At 40.3% G+C, this 17,815-nt stretch overlaps 1 protein-coding gene across 1 annotated transcript in view; it reads left to right on the top strand.

The window, feature by feature from the left end:
* TENT2 (terminal nucleotidyltransferase 2) overlaps positions 1 to 17,815 on the top strand; it is a 72,786-nt gene that overhangs the window by 14,630 nt on the left and 40,341 nt on the right. The window contains exons 7-9 of the mRNA XM_054032576.1: positions 1,162 to 1,228; positions 2,685 to 2,754; positions 14,676 to 14,752. Of these exons, the coding sequence (XP_053888551.1) occupies positions 1,162 to 1,228; positions 2,685 to 2,754; positions 14,676 to 14,752 (214 nt within the window). The remainder of the gene's footprint in view (positions 1 to 1,161; positions 1,229 to 2,684; positions 2,755 to 14,675; positions 14,753 to 17,815) is intronic.

Consider the following 17,815-nt stretch of genomic DNA (forward strand, 5'->3'; position numbering starts at 1 on the left):
CATACAGTGAACTCTGTAATAAAGCAAATTGTCCCTTTCAAGATATTACCTTGAAAAACGTGGTTTTTGTTTAGTGAATTAAGTCTGTTTTTGGAATCCACCCATGTAAGAAATTGAGAGGTGTATACAGGGGATGTCAAAACCTTCTATTTAACAATTATCTTTCACATTGCTGGAGCTTTGATCTGTGGCTCTCAGAATACTTTACAAATCTTAATATAGCTTCATGCAACAGCCCTGTAAAGTAGTTATCTTAATTTTACAAATGGGCAGAACTGAAACATAGAGGGATGAGTTAGTTGCCCCAGGTCACGCTGGGAAATCTGTGACACAGCTGGGAATACAATCCAAGTATCCTGTTTCCCAGTTCTGTGCTCTTCTTCCTTTTTTTAAAGGCACAAGACTGATAGTTCTAATAAGTAATGTTTTTTTCTTAGTTGCCACATCAAGTAAGGCAGAAATAGCGAATATTGCTATACCTTCCGTGTCTTAGATTTTTTCAATACGGGTACTTTACTTCAGTAGGAAAAAAGTTCTCAAAGGTGAAAATGACTTAAAGTCCAGGTTACGTATAGTGGTGACAGCTCTTTGCATTATTATGAGACAACAAAGACAAACTTTCCGTGATACAAAATCCTATTGAGGAAAAAAACAGAGAATGTGAACTTTTTAAGAGGGAATAGAGACTCAGTAATTTTACTGAGTTGCCACAGTAAGAAAACTTATTATGCAATATATCATCACTAAAATGTACTTTACTACATATAGTGAGAGGAAACTAAATACAGGGAACTGTGTTAAGTTTAGAGAAAAGGAATAGTAAAACTAAGTCTTAAGTAGAGGATTCTGGAATATTCTTGTAAGTAACAGCAATTAAAGCGAAGGTTGCAAAACTCCAGTTTCTTCAGTTATGGGTTAGCTTCCTGTCATAGTTGTTCTCTGGTGTGACTATGATGCATGATAAGCAGTACTCAGTATGAAATATTTTAGCTGGTGCTAAAGAAAATATTATGAAGGTTTTGATAAACTTCCTGAATGCTGATAGGTTTTTACATGCTCATCTCCTAAAATATCAGATTTTTTTCCATTCACTGTAAATATTGTATAAGGGAAAGAGAAGGTCACGTACTTATGTTCTGTATCTTACATTTCATATTTCAGGTAAATCAGAAGACTGAAGCAAGGCATATACTCAGCTTAGTCCAAAAACTCTTCTGTACTAAACTTTGTAAGTCTCAGACAATTGGTAACAGTGTTTGTAATTCTGGAGGCAAAATGGATAGTTCATTAAAGCTACCTTTATATGTGTATGTTGTCTAGATTCCAATCATGTGGGATAAAATCACATAATATACAGTATTTTATCAGAAGGGGTAAGTGGTACAGTAGTTGGAAAGGCCTTTGCAGATTCTAAAATCAGATAGAGATGACTTTTTAAATTTCACTGGGAAGATTATTTTTAATAAACTAATATTCCCCTCTAGTGCTTGCAACCCAAACCTTATATCTTTAGGTTACTGAGAACCTGACTGTAAACATGATGATAAACTGCTTAATCTATATTCACTACTTTGAGAGAAATACAAAATAGTATTATAGTGAGGAGTAAGTTAATTTAACGTGGTCTTATTTTCCTTATACTTTCTACTTCTGGCTTAATTTACAGTAGTGAAAAGGGAAAATAAAATGTTATGTGTCTGATACAGAAAGCATGCAAAGTTCAAGTGGTCCCAAATTTTGCTAACATAGTGAAGACTATTAAAAGCTCTGTTCCCTGATGGTTCTCCATAATGGTTAAGCTCCTTTGGACTCTGCTTTTCTCTCTCTGTCTCTCCTGATTATCGCTGAGTGAGAGATGCCTCTGGGAAGATATGTCCTAGCTCCCGAAAAACAAAGTGCAGGTGTGGTCCATCCCCCCTCTGCCCCTTTGATGGAAAGAGTTGTCCTAATTACAAAAATAACAATAATTTGTCTTCTATGTTGATAGAATGCTAGGGAACATCTTTCTTAGAACAGAGTCAATTAACCAAATTAACAGTTCCTGCTGAGAGTTTTAAGTACAGTATGTATGTATAATAAAGATACAGTTCTTGCGTTAAGACAAAATCAAAGTACTAATCTAACAAAATGTAGATTAAAAAATCCTAAATACTAAGGGAAATGATTAAAAATTAGACAGGCTAGTTACATCTCACACCCACAGCTCAGTGCTAGTCTGTTTTGCTGTATATTAGCAGACTGTGGGTCTGGCTTCCAAGTTTTAGGTCTGGTTTTGTACCTTTTACAAAGTAAGTAGCACTAATATAAGCAGTTTCATTGAGTTCGATGGTCCTTTTCATGTGAGCAAGGACTATTCAATGTAGCATTTGAAGAATAGTTCTCTTTAGGATTAATCTGCTTATATCTCATGTCCCATTGAAAAACCTTCCACCAATGTTTTTTTCACAGTAGAAATGAAGTTAACTTTAATTTTTTCTTATCACCTAGATTGTATTTTAGCTAGTAGTTCTTCTAGGTTTACTGCAAAAGTTCATATTGGACTTCATTAAATCACTTGAGCTAAATTCACTAGTCAGCTCCTATTTACTAAATATGAACAATTTGACTACCACTTTAGGATCCAGTTTTCTTACAGTCAGCATCTTGCCTGACACTTCACTGAATATATTTTTCCTCCCTTTCAGCAAACTACATTGAGAGACCTCAGCTGATCCGAGCAAAAGTGCCAATAGTGAAGTTCAGGGATAAAGTCAGGCAAGTACCTTAAATTAACATCCTTTCTTAGGCCTGATAGAGTAAAGTTCTTAAACATGTACTTTGCACTTGAGTAGTCCCATTAAAATCATGCTGCTTCTTTGTGACATGTACTGTAGTCAGATCATAGATCTTGTCAGCTAGCGCAGTGATAATGTCAACTTATCTTCTTCCTGGCCTTAAGCAATTCTCACAACTGGAGTGGCTGTTGAGTTTTTATGATGTGAATAAATAGCAGCACCACGTCACATATCATGTACACAGCGTTTTGTCTCTTAAAGGCCTTAGTTAATAGTAGATCTGGGCAAGAACCTTTTCTCATCCTGCAAACATTTTTGAGATTTTGAAAAATGTCCAGTTCCACATTGGGACATATCAGAGACCTTTTGAAATCTTTTGTGAAAAATCAGTGAGCGCTCCCACCCCAAAATAGCTAGTATCCCTGTGGTTAGGGGGCTCACCTAGGAAGTGGATATTCAGGTTCAAGTCATTCCAGGTGAATATTCTAACTACAGAGACAGAATCGAACTCTATCTCTGATCTATTGAATATTTACTTATTTATGCAAAGTGGAATAGATCAAACAGAAGAGAGTGAGTCATCCACTACAGAGTAGTAAATAGCCTGATAGCTAGAACATTCGCCTGGGATGTGGAAGACCCATGTTTAAGCCCGTGCCCCAAATCAGGCAGAGCAGAAACTAGAACCTGTACATCCAACTTCCCAGGTGAGGGCCGTAACAACTGGGCTATTCTGAGGTGGGGGGTGGCTTCTAGTTTTGACCTGAGGCATCTTTCCCACCAAAAGTGTAGTTGCTGGTGCAGTCCTGCAAAAATTGGCATTTTCCCAAAGAAATGACATCTTAGGAAAAAATTCTCAAACAGCTCTAGTTAATAGTTAGTTCATTGCAGGATAAAATTCAAAGGGGAAAAAATTCAAGATGTTTTCACCTTTTAAGTGTTTAACTGTTGTCAAGAATTAATTCATGATTTCTTTGAGTGTGGCAGTGTGGATCCCACTGTAGATGTGAATGTGCCTCACATACACAAGCTCAGAATCTTTTGAATAGCAGTGTCTGTCGGTGCTTCACATGCCCCCTGTGCCGTCTCATGTTCCCGTACCAAGACATAAAGGACAGAATGTCTGCAACCCTCCCTCAGTTGCCTCTTACTGTCTGTGGCAGCAAAATGGAAACTAGCAAATGTTCAACCCACTACACTTCTTGAGCTTCAAACTTTGTTTTGTGAAGAAACTCTTCTTCACTTCTCGTTATCTTTGACTTGGATGTTTAAAAAAAACAGGTACTTGCCCCATATGCCCCCTGTAGAGTAGGGCAAGGCATTTTGCACCAACTGTCATCATTTCAAACTCTAAACCCACAGGGTTTAAACCCTATCTTTCATATGGTCATGCTCTTCATTGATGGGCTCAGCAGATGTCTCTTCCACTTCAGGGACAGGGACGTCCCCAGCAAGTGGTTTTTTTCTGCTGCAACTTCTCATCCTGCACTCAAACTGAGACACATCAGGCTCAAATTACTTTTACTTGAGCAATCCATGAAAGTCATGTCTTACCCTGGGGAAGAGAAATCCACCAACCCAGAGTTGAGGAGCCCATCCATGGTAAGTCCCTCCCTGTAACCAGGCACCATAACCTTGGTTCTAGTGGGGAGAAGAAGCCTTTTAAAGAGAGAGACTCCTCTTTGCCATCTCCAAGCCACTCTTTCTTCTCTACTTCAATTAGGGAATCCTCCCTAGTGGGTCAGAATGTTCCCAGAGTTCCCTCTAGGTTTCTTTCTGTACTGGGCACTGATATGTGACTGGCAGTGGACAGGAGAACTGTAATTGGGTCAGTACCCTTATGATCTGTCATCTTGGCCTTACTGGCGCTGCTGCGATCTACTCCTCCACGTGTTCAGAAATGCAGAGCCTCATCCCATGTACTAAGAAAACAAGCACCTTCATCCTTCTCCCATGCTGCCACTCATGCTTGGGAAGAGCTTACCATAAACATCTGCAAAACTAACTCATTATCCTCCTTCAAAACCAGCCTTAAAATTCTACCTTGCCATGAGGCCTACACAAAACTTGGCAATGGTTATGCTGCAGGTGTGCTGAGACCACTACCTGTCCTGCTGACCAGTACTGACTGACTGTTTCCTTGTACTTCCTATCTGCCTCTATCCTCTGTTGTCTTTTGCCTTGTACTTGGATTGTAACCTCTTTGGGGGCAGGGAATCTCTGTTTGTTTTGTTTGTACAGCACCTAGCACTATGGGGTTCTGGTCTGTGATAAAATTGCTCTCCATCTTCTCTCATCTAATGGTATCCAAATTTCTTGAGACTAATGCTTACTTATCTACTGGTTAGAGAACCTGCTTCCATGTGGAACCTCAATGTTGTTCTTTCAAAGCTTATGGAGCTTCCCTTCAAACCCCTCTCAGAGAGCTCCATCTACAGTCTTACTCTCAAAACAGTCTTTTTGGTGGTCATCAATTTGGCCAGAACAGTGAGAAAGTGTCGGGCACTCATGTCAGAACACCTGTGTCAGGGCTCCTTCCCCACTCTGAACTTTAGGGAACAGATGTGGGGGCTTGCATGAAACTTCTAAGCTTAACTACCAGCTTAGATCTGATCCGCTGCCACCACTCCCAATGTGCTAATTCCCTTCCCTGGGTAGCCTTGAGAGACTCTTCACCAATTCCCTGGTGAATACAGATCCAAACCCCTTGGATCTAAAAACAAGGAGAAATTAACCATCCCCCCTCCTTTCTCCCACCAACTCCTGGTGGATCAAGATCCAACCCCCTTGGATCTAAAAACAAGGAAAATCAATCAGGTTCTTAAAAAGAAGGCTTTTAATTAAAGAAAAAGGTAAAAATCATCTCTGTAAAATCAGGATGGAAAATAACTTTACAAGGTAATCAAACTTGGAGCCCAGAGGAACCTCCTCTAGCCTTAGGTTCAAAGTTACAGCAAACAGAGGTAAACACCTTAGTAAAAGGTACATTTACAAGTTGAGAAAACAAAGATAAAACTAACACGCCTTGCCTGGCTGTACTTACAAGTTTGAAATATGAGAGACTTGTTCAGAAAGATTTGGAGAGCGTGGATTGATGTCTGGTCCCTCTTAGTCCCAAGAGCGAACTCCCCCAAAACAAAGAGCACAAACAAAAGCGCCAGCGCCCCCCCCCCCCCCCCCAAGATTTGAAAGTATCTTCTCCCCTTATTGGTCCTTTGGGTCAGGTGTCAGCCAGGTTACCTGAGCTTCTTAACCCTTTACAGGTAAAAGGATTTTGGAATCTCTGGCCAGGAGGGATTTTATAGTATTGTACACAGGGCTGTTACCCTTCCCTTTATAGTTATGACAACCTGTATACCTCATTCTGTATGGGCAAGGTGGTATTGATACATCATTGCAAAATCCATTCTCAAAGTGGTTTCTGAGGTCCATTTAAGTCAATCTGTTAATGTATGTCTGTTCTTCCCGAAACTCCCCACCAGGGGAAAAAAAGCTACATACTCTGGACATATTCAGAGCTCTTCTATATTACATTGACAGGCCCAAATCTTTCAGAATGTCCCCTTTTCTATTTGTGGCTATAGGGACAGGCTACTTCATGCACTCCATTATCCGTTTAAGTAGTCTTTGTATCTAATTGTGTTTCCAGCTGGCTGTTGTGCCTATCCTAATGATTATTAAGGCTCACTCCAGCAGAGCCTAGGTGACATCTGTAGCCTACTTCTGAAATGTACTGAAATCTGCAAGGTAGTTACACAGAGCAGCCCACTCATGTACGTCAAGCATTATGCACTGGATTTAGCTAGATCTGATGCCAAGTTTGGGAAAGCTGTACTTCAATTTCTGTTCAACTGATTCAGCTGACGCTCCTTGTGCCACCATCCCTTGCCTTTCTATAGTAGCAATGGTCTTTAAGATGTTGTGGTAAGTGTGGGTCCCATGACCCATTCTCCATCCCTGCTTTTGGAGTCCTCAGCAGTTAAGGGCTTTGAATTACGAGAAACTGAGGGCGGGGGAGGGACATGGCCGTTGCACAGGAGCATGAGGCAGCACAGGCACATGTGCAGCCCTGCTGGATGTGGCTGTTGAAAAGATTTTAAGTTTGTGCATGTGCAATTCAGACCAGGGAGGGGTTGTCACTTCTTACCCTGTAACACTTAGTGCCTCTCAATGCTTTGTCACTGTAACTCACTACTGGGAGATTGAGTCAGCAGCAAGCATGCAGGTCATACCCTGAGTGTCTGTGTGCTATGCAGCCAGCCCTGGTTCAGCAATTCTGACCTGAGCAGCCTGTCTAAAGACCCACTCTGGCTTCTACCAGCCTTGGTTACAACTAGCAAGGTGACCCCAACATGCTCTCAGTCCCAAATTTTCCCAAAATCTTGTGCTCTATGTCCAGCCCTCGCCTGGACAGTTCAGAGAAATAATAAGGTCCGTATGTCTCTTTAAAGGAACAAAAGCACATCACAGTTTATTAATTTAATTGGAATAAATATATCCTTTCCTGCAAACCCAGCACAGAATTGGTTTATAGTAAAAAAAAATAACCTATGTCCTATTGTTAATACATTTAAGTGATGCCAGGTAAAAGAAATAAAGTTAGAAAGGGTTACAAGCAAATCAAAAGGGAGAACAGGCATCTAAAAGATAAACGAGCAAGGCACGGGCTTTGTTCAAGATGGTTCGTCACACCAGTCTTCCTTCTTCCCAGTCATGGCTGACTTTCTCTCAGGACCTTCCACAGAAGCACAAGGTGCTGGCTTCGCTTGTCTTTGTGAGTGAAAGATCTTGGCCAAAGCAGATTTCTTACTTTATTTTCAGTGTCCAGAGACTTCAATACAACCTTGGTTGAAAGACCCATCTTTCTCCGCTGTTCCCTTGTCTGTCTAGTGATGGATGTCAAAGGTGGCTTCTGTCCTTGCTTATATCTTCCAAATTTGAGTGACCTTGTTTCAAGAGGCAGGATGACCTCATGCTGTTCTTCCCTTCCTGTGGACTTCCCATCTCCCTGCTTACGTAAATGGCACTTCTATGGTTTTTTGGTCACGCTTTGCTTAATTTCATTGAAGACCGTAGATAGCTGCCAGCTCTCCTGGCTGAGAGGGAACCTGTTTCTGTTTGGGCACAGACTTTAAAAGCATAATATCATTAAGTATTCATATTTCCTCACATAGTGTTAATATATACATACATTTCATCATTATCATCATAATAATCACCGGTGTATTGTTAACTTTCAGAAAAGATTTCAGAGTGGTAGCCGTGTTAGTCTGTATCAGCAAAAAGAACAAGGAGTACTTGTGGCACCTTAGAGACTATTTGGGCGTAAGCTTTCGTGGGCTAAAACCCACTTCATTGGATGTATGCAGTGGAAAATACAGTAGGAAGATATATATACACACACACACACACACACACACACACACACACACACACACACACACACACACACAACATGAAAAAATGAGTGTTGCCATACCAACTCTAAAGAGACTAATCAATTAAGGTGGGCTGTTATAAGCAGGAGGAAAAAAAACTTTTGTAGTGATAATCAGGATGGCCCACTTCAAATAGTTGACAAGGTGTGAGTAACAGTAGGGGGGAAATTAGCATGCGGAAATAGTTTTTACTTTGTGTAATCACCCATCCACTCCCAGTCTTTATTCAAGCCTACTTTAGTAGTGTCCAGTTTGCAAATTAATTCCAGTTCTGCAGTTTCTTGTTGGAGTCTGTTTTTTGAAGTTTTTTTTGTTGGAGAATTGCGACTTTTAGGTCTGTAATTGAGTGACCAGGGAGGTTGAAGTGTTCTCCGACTGGTTTTTGAATGTTCTAATTCTTGATGTCTGATTTGTGTCCATTTATTCTTTTGTGTAGAGACTGTCCGGTTTGGCCAATGTACATGGCAGAGTGGCATTGCTGGCACATGATGGCGTATATCACATTGGTAGATGTGCAGGTGAACGAGCCTCTGATGGTGTGGCTGATGTGATTAGGTCCTATGATGGTGTCCCTTGAATAGATATGTGGACAGAGTTGGCAACGGGCTTTGTTGCAAGGATAGGTTCCTGGGTTAGTGTTTTTTGTTGTGTGGCGTGTGGTTGCTGGTGAATATTTGCTTCAGGTTGGGGGACTGTCTGTAAGCGAGGACTAGCCTGTCTCCCAAGATCGGTGAGAGTGAGGAATCGTCCTTCAGGATAGGTTGAAGATCCTTGATGATGCGCTGGAGAGGTTCTAGTTGGGGGCTGAAGGTGATGGCTAGTGGCGTTCTGCTACTTTCTTTGTCGGGCCTGTCATGGTCATGGAATAGGTGACTTCTGGGTATTCTTCTGGGTCTGTCAATCTGTTTCTTCACTTCACCAGGTGAGTATTGTAGTTTTAAGAATGCTTGATGGAGATCTTGTAGGTGTTTGTCTCTGTCTGAGGGATTGGCGCAAATGCGGTTGTATCTTAGAACTTGGCTATAGACCATGGATCGTGTGATGTGGTCTCGATAAAAGCTGGAGGCATGTAGGTAAGTATAGTGGTCAGTAGGTATAGGGTGGTGTTTGTGACCATCACTTATTAGCACTATAGTGTCAAGGAAGTGGATCTCTTGTGTGGACTGGTCCAGGCTGAGGTTGATGGTGGGATGGAAATTGTTAAAATCATGGTGGAATTCCTCAAGGGCTTCTTTTCCATGGGTCCAGATAATGATGTCATCATCCTTACCCACAACTTTTTCTTAAAGTCAGGGGCACTGCTATGGGTACCCACATGGCCCCATAGTATGCCAACATTTTTATGGCTGACTTAGAACAACGCTTCCTGAGCTCTCATCTCCTAACGCCCCTACTCTACTTGCGCTACATTGATGGCAACAATCATTTTTTCATGGTGTGTGTGTGTGTGTATAGATATATCTATATATAGTGATTAGATATAGATATATTTATATCTTCCTACTGTATTTTCCACTGCATGCATCCGATGAAGTGGGTTTTAGCCCACGAAAGCTTATGCCCAAATAAATGCTAGTCTCTAAGGTGCCACAAGTACTCCCTGTTCTTTTTTCAGAAAAGACTTCACCCTGTAAACTTTGATAATACAGTAACATTGTATACAATCAGTTGATTCAACTGTTTATCACTTGAGGGTCAGCCCATCCACCCCACCCCTATCTTTATAGACCAGTAAACTTCTGCAATGTGTATTGGTCTGGGTTTTACTTTTCAAACAAGCTTCTCTCCTGCTGGGACATAATTGCCATGTTGTCTCCTCCCTTGCTTGTTAGCTTTATAGCTGTGTTTACCTGATATGTAAAAATGGGTCTTCATTGTCTCTGCCTGATCACCAGGCTGGTGAGAGAAGCAAATACAAATTCCTTTGTCTAGGGCAGACCTGGTTACCAACTTCCCCTGGCATGCCTGGTTTAAACACATTTTATTAATCATTCCAGCATACATCCATAACTCTTAATACATGCTGCATATGTACCTCACTCAAGAATATTAATGATCAGTGAGTTATTAAATTTTCAAATGCCTCACAAGGCATATTTTGTACAAAGTTTATTACAGTAGTGTGTAGGGTGTGAATACGGGGTGCTTAGGGTCACAGCGTGTGATCCACATGCACACCCATGGTGGGATCCACAGTAACAGCATCTCGAAGAACCATATTTACTGTAGGGTAAGTAACTGATCTTTGTACTTTGTTGTAAAACCGCCTTAACATCAAATAAACATGATTTTTTGTAAAGACGTATTGTTTTTTAATCATTATGCACAAACTATAGAGTCTGGTTTGAATCAAAATTAACATTCTAAATACTTTGTGGAGAGAGGTTTTGAATTTGTAACACAAATTATGGACTTCCATGCTAACAGTATAGTACAAGGATTATGCATGTGCATTAAATACTTGGCTTAGTATTTAATTTTTATTTGTTTTTCCTTAAGTATTTAAAAAATGTGTATCTAAGTGAAAAAATAGATTTCTCAATGAAAGCATAATGGATGCAAAAAAGTTCTTGTGAAATTTATGAATGAATATGAAAATAACATTAGCCTAATAAGAGGGATGCACTAGGATGTTGTACAGCAGGGGTAGGCAACCTATGGCACGCATGCCAAAGGCAGCATGTGAGCTGATTTTCAGTGGTACTCACACTGCCTGGGTCCTGGCCACCGGTCTGGGGGGCTCTGCATTTTAATTTAATTTTAAGTGAAGCTTCTTAAACACTTTAAAAAGCTTATGTACTTTATATACAATAATAGTTTAGTTACATATTATAGACTTATAGAAAGAGATCTTCTAAAAACGTTAAAATATATTACTGGCACGCGAAACCTTAAATCAGAGTGAATAAATGAAGACTCGGCACACCACTTCTGAAAGGTTGCCGACCCCTGCTGTACAGCATAACTATTTATATCCTGTTACCCTAGCTAAGTTTTCAACATCTGAGTGCTTACTTGGAAAAAAGATTACATGTAAAAGCATTAAATTAGTGACAAAGTATAGGAATGGTGCCCAAGTCTTTCTAATTTATGGGCCTGCATGTTAAGATAGGAAGACAATTTGTATATCATTTTCATATGATGACTATACTTTAATCATTCCTAGTAGAGAATCATTCCTGAGCAGCTTTCTAATATTCGGCTATTTTCTGCTCACTGCCCCCTTTCTTCCTGCTTCCCCCTTCATCCTTTCCTGGGGCGGGGAACCCAAAACTTATTGAGACCTTCCTTGGAGAGAGCCACTGTGATCAGATCAAAAACCCCTACTATATCCCCTTTGGTACTACAAAATCTAGTATCTCCTCAGTTTTTATTATTAACTACCTTCCAATTTTGCTATACTTGCATTCTGGATTATAAAATGCTAATTAGAATTTCATTACATACTTTTTCCATTTACAATGAGGTTCAAAATAGGAGAAAAGTGGTCTGTTGGATAGGGCATAGGACTGTGGGACACAAGATCAAAATATTACTTTTAAAATAGTTGAATCAAATGATCAATCATAGGTAAACAGTGGATAAATTATCCAAATAGTGAAGTAAAAGCAAGGATCATGTAAAGTTTGCCCAGATACCATAGTGGTCTCCTGTGCGCATTTAGTAGTAACTCACAAGTGAGAAACTTAAGTGATTAGATGTAGTTATCTTTATGTAACAAGAAGTTTTAAAAAAACTCAAATCCTAAGAATATGTATGAAAATGACCATATTAGGTAGTTTTCATAAATATTCTGATAAGCTTACAGTTCATACTAGTTTTGCCATTAATACTACTATGTAAAGTTTCACCTAATACATTGCCATAATCTTAACACCAACACACAAAGTGGAAACTCTGTACAATCAGGGATTGAAAAATTTACTTGTCATCTATTAGCCCCCAGGGCAAACTTATCACCCAAGAAGACTATACTGCCAACACCTGTAGCTTCTGGGAGTTAAACAGCTGCTGTACTATTTGTGTATTTTTAGTTGTAACATTGTCAGTAAAACTTTCTATGTTTTGTTGCTTTTGTTAGACCTTCTTTCTTTTTTTTTTTTTAGATTCAATCTAATTATAGGGAAAATAACTTTCATGGGAAGGGATTTTGAGAAAAATCCTGTTTCAGAAGACTGAAAACTATTTTTTTCCTGCTTCCTGGCCGCCTTGAAGGAAGGCTTTTGTCAATTTCTCTTCTGAAATTGACAGGAGCCTTCCTTGAGAGTAGCTGCCAGAAAGGCAGAGAGCTGAGCCACTGTGCCTCCCTGCTAACCCCCCAGCTCTAGGACCCAGAGACCCAGAACTGCTTGTTCTCCTGAGCTAGAGGGTTGGCGGAGGAGGCAGAGTGTCCTGTGCTCTGCTGTGTTTGCATGAAGATTTTTCCAGTTCTAGTACAGATTTGACAAAATATTTTTGTTCTACTGAATAGGCATTTTTTGACAAAACTAAGTTTCATCATAAAATTTCCCTAAAGGTGATACATCTTTCCTGAATAGTCTTCAGTGTCTTATTTCCTCTTTTGCCTCCTTTCCTTCACCTAATTCTTTCCCTAATTGTGTATGTTACTGTCTCCCTCTTCTCCTAAAGTCTCATGACATACTACTTTTCTATCTTATCCCATCAACCTCTTTCTCTCCCACACTCTTCATTAACTCTCATATGCATGTACCCATGCACTTACCCATACAGAGATCAAAAAATGAACCAGGCAATGAATACCTAGAGGACTAACCCTGTATAAACCAAATTAAATATAGGGGAATTCACTGTCCAGGCATCTTCTCTCTTTCCCAGCTGCTCCCAGGAAGCATATTTAGTTCAGTCCAGTTCAATGACCACTAATATTCCCAGCGGTGTTTTCACATTTATTTACAATATCTACCAAATACTAACTCAAACTTGTAAACTTCCTACTCTGCTAATTTTCTGTTTACTTTGTGGGGCTTTATTGTTCTCTGATGACTTCTGAAAGAGTAAGATTTAACTCTGATATAGGTTTTAAAATATGTCGGATACAATGGGCTGTTTTAAAGCAATTAACAAAATAAAAATTCCTTTACCAGTATAGTGTGTTCTACAGATATTCAGAATTGATAGCTTAATTGGCATGCTTCTGTTTCCACCAATATACCAATTTATAGGATTTCCTTTATAATAAATAATGTAAGTAACATGCCAAAGGGATTTTTTCCCAAGCAGAGATTATTAAACAGCGATCTCATGATTATATTACTGTGTAATGTTTCTCTCAACAAAAGCTCACTGCTGAAATTATTATTGTTTTGTTTTTGATATCTCTAAGGCAATGATTTGTAAACCTATTAAAGCTTCATAAATAGATTTAAAAAATTAAAAAAAGAGATGGCTGTTAAAATCAAAGCAAAATAAGGAGTGTTTGACACTTTGAGAAAATTTGACTGAATCAGTCCTGAATCTCTAATGTATCATTGATTTGAGTTCCCTTTTGGTCTATCTGCAGTGTGTCCTTTCTGATATAGATTAAAACATTGCTGTTCTTCTTTGACTGTAAATTCAGATGCTGTCACTAATCTAGAGTTTTCTAATCTCATACAGGCACTACAATTAAAATTTGTCAGTTGGGAATGGGCATATTATGCTTTTCTTGCTGCACTTGTTTTGCTGCTAATAATGTGAAATTTATAAAAATCGCACACACTGAAGTCAGATTAACAATGGAGAAACTGAGTTAATAGCAAATCTTGCAAATTTTGTACAAAACAAATATCTCCTTCTAAAGTGCTTGTTGCTTGATATTCAAACACCACTGCAGAGTTAAGAAACAACCAGGACACTGAAGTGTGTGTAGCCACATTGGTGTGTCCCTAGAATACGATCAATTAAATCTGAACCTGAATTGTATAGGAAGATCCTTGTGTTTCGAAACCTTCTACCTGTATTTTCCTTCTCCCTTTTTCAGGGACTTGTTCCAAACTAAAACATCACAGAAATGATTTCAAAAGATGCTTCATCAAACCCAAGTTTGTTGTTTTAGCAAAGGAATATATATATATATATTAAATATTGTCAGTGTAAATGTGTAGGCTAATACAAAAACATGTAGGATTTTAAGCCATCCTATTGGTTTGGACTATGTTCTTCTTGCATATCCTATACTATCCAATTTCAATATTATTTAGTTGTATCAGACACAACCGAATTCAAGTCCATAATTGAGGCATGAGCAATAATGAAGCAAACAGCACATTTGACATCCTTACAGCTTTATTGACTCCAAAAAGCAATAGTCTAGAGGCTTATCTTAAACTCAAGTTTCCAGTAAACAAACTCATGGTTGTTAATTCAGTCAATGACAGGATGATGATGATGATAAATATATTGTAGTTATGTCTTATTTTGAAAAATGTGTGTGATACAATTTGACTTCTTTCCCCCCACATAGCTGTGTGGAGTTTGACTTGAATGTAAACAATGTTGTAGGAATAAGAAATACATTCCTTCTCAGAACCTATGCATACAGTAAGTTGTCTTTATATTTTCTTATTCCCAGAGAACTTTCTCCTACTTTAAACTAGCATTTCAGTTAAACTCTCTTGATAGGAGCTTTTATTACACATGCACTAGTATCTAATCATATTGGGATGTTATCTGTCTTATTAAGTAACTAAAATAGGTACAGTAATTCTTGTTACCTACAATTCTTAAAAGATCAGTTATATGGAGAAAAGTAGTGTAGTTTAATATGACTAGTTAATCTTTTTAACTTTCAAAAGTTAAAATGTATATTTTTTTCATGCTAGGTCCACAGAGCTATTACAGTGGGTGTATCAGCCTGCCTTGCAGCTTGGGGGCAGAATCAGCACCATCAGGCACTGGGAGCAGTGGAATGCCCTGCTCCCTGAAGTTCCCCCAGTTTTTTCTGCCTTCCTACTGCAGAGCTTCTTTGAGGGGAATTCCAAACAGTATTTCAGATTTAGACTGAAAAATCCATTGAATAATTAGTCTGGTTAATTCCTAGCAGAGTCCCAGGCCTGCCTTTGATTTTGGGGGGAGATTGCCCTCTCAGCTCTGATTCCCCTTCTGAGGTGTTTGGAGCAGCTGGCACCCTTGCAGAGAGAGAGCTAGCCTGCGAAAAGCTAGAGGTAAATGGAAGGGTCTGTGTCGGGAAGCTTGACCAGCTCTGCAGGTAGAGTGCAATTTCCCAGTCTGGGTGGGGTCACCTTAGACCCTCGCCCCTGGACAGGAGCGGAGCCAGGCAGGATTAGAGAGGCTAGCAGTGCTGGGCAAGATGCTGCCCAAGTAGGAAAACGGGACAGGCAGGATTGGGAAAGAACAGGTTCTGGGGGAAGCAGCCCCCTCCATCTCCCTGAGGAGACTGAAGCCAGAAGATTAGTATGCCAGATGGAAGACTCTGCCAGTGTCCCTTTAGCCCACACTAGCAGCCACGCCTCTGACTGCAGAGTTCAGCTGCCCCTGCTTCCCTTCAGGTCACTGATGTGGGGGGCTCCAGATACAGCACAGTCACTGCCAGTGCCCGAGGATGCAGTAAGGAGCCTTTGGGCCCAGCTCCCTCCCCCTCTTGCTACTTCTATAACAGCCCCCAACCTGAATAGATTCCTGCTGACATCCTAGATGAGAGTCCCCTCACCCCTGGGGAAAACAGACTTATCTGGCCCATGTGGATCCCATCAAAAGAGAGGGATAGAGCTGCTGAGGAGCCTGTTCTTGAGCCCAAAGCTAGTGCCTTCATTGAGAGACCTAGAGAGGGCTGTGTTAGGGCGGAGAGACAAATAACCTCAGCATCTCTGAGGTCATGGAAATTGCTAACCCCTTGAAATATTCCCAGTGCAATCTGAGCCCAATTTCACTTCTCCCTCTGAAGCAGGATTATGAGGACAAACTCCCAAAGGAGAAATAAATGAATAATAAAATCAGTGCTTGGTTCCCCTGCTCACCTTCATGGAGTGAAGCATATCAGCTAATTCTCAGCACCAAGATCTTCTGCTCACCCTCCCAGAGAAGATAAGCAGAAAGATCAGCCCACAGACATGCTGATTCCTCTAGGGATGCTTTCGCCCCAGTTTCAGACCAGCAGTTCAAAGCAGAGTAGAGAGAGACAGAGTAAAATATATTAACATTTCCCTCCCCTCTCAAACAAAAGGAGAATAGACTTTTGTTGATGAGAGTACTGGATATTTTAAAGCTATCCCTAGCTGGTCTGCAGCTGCCTTGTAGCTGTATATCCCTCTTGATGCACTTTGGGAAGATGTAATAGAAGGCTAGGGATTCTCTGTCACACCAAAAAGATTGGGAAAGTATCATGCTGTCATCTCCAGCTGGTGCTGTGGGTCACCGGGCCCTAATGTTCAGATTATTGTTCCTAGCGTCTGTTGCAGGTTGCCATGCCTCACCACTGCTTCTCCCTCTCCCGCAGCAGGTAGCTGTGGATTAATGGCAGGACATCAGCCCAGATACAGAATAACAGTCAGGCAGTGAGGGGTCTCTTGGTTCACCACTTACTTTTTTCTACCTTTGACTCAATTTTATAAGGGTAGAAGGCCTCCTTGGTGTGCACCAGACAAAATGTAATCTGCTTTCGTTACCCAAAATAAATGTGGCTATTTGGTGACCAGGGAGTCTGTGTTTCTAACTGGTAGAGATTTTTACCTGGGTGACCACTTCACTATACTGGCCTTCCACAGGTATCATCTCAGCTCCCTCCTTTCGGCATGAAAACTCTTAGGTGGCATCAGGCAAACAAAAATAAACTAGTACTCTAAGTACCCCTGCATACTTTCACAAGCAGCACTATCATGGTCTTTCTCAACCTAAAAATCATGTGGCCTAAATGCTTCTCTCTTCGGGGGGAAATTGGGAATCAAATCTGTTTGATGCAGGTATATAGTGCTTTGCTCCTTGGGATCAGATGCTCAGGCAAATCAGATCCTAGCTATCTTAGTGATATAATGGAAAAAATTATGGAAAACGGAGGCTATTCAGTCATCAGAAGAGTTGACTTCTACTTCTTCCAGACACTAAAGAAAAAGGAATACAGGCTATTTGGCAAGTTGGAGCAGTCTGTGAAGTACAACAGGAAAAGCTACCGCTTTGCAAATGGTAGCTAGAACAAGTGCAGGGTCAGTAGCTGTCACATATTGCCTAAGTTACCTGCCTATCAGCCTGTCTGGAATTAGGCCACTGATCGGTGCCAGGCTTTTTCAGTTTGCAGACAAAAAACGGCTACCTATAGTTTTGATCAAATGAGGTGACAGGCTTCCCCCTCTGGGCAAAGTCCAGTGTAGCTGTGTGAGAATTTCAAGAACATCTTTGTCCCATTCCCAGTCTCAGTAACCAATGCAAAAGCCACAACATGAACAAAATCATCATCATCTACTTCAGACTGGAGCATTCCAACACACTTCCCATCCTGTTTCTAGCCTCACAATCCGAGACAAGGAGAGCAGGGCCCTATCTGAAACATCTAACTAAGGCCTGGTCCACACTAACCCCCCATTTCGGACTAAGGTACGCAAATTCAGCTACGTTAATAACGTAGCTGAATTAGAAGTACCTTAGTCCGAA

Source organism: Malaclemys terrapin, chromosome 6 (assembly GCF_027887155.1).
Source record: "Malaclemys terrapin pileata isolate rMalTer1 chromosome 6, rMalTer1.hap1, whole genome shotgun sequence".
NCBI classification, from domain to species: Eukaryota; Metazoa; Chordata; order Testudines; family Emydidae; genus Malaclemys; species Malaclemys terrapin.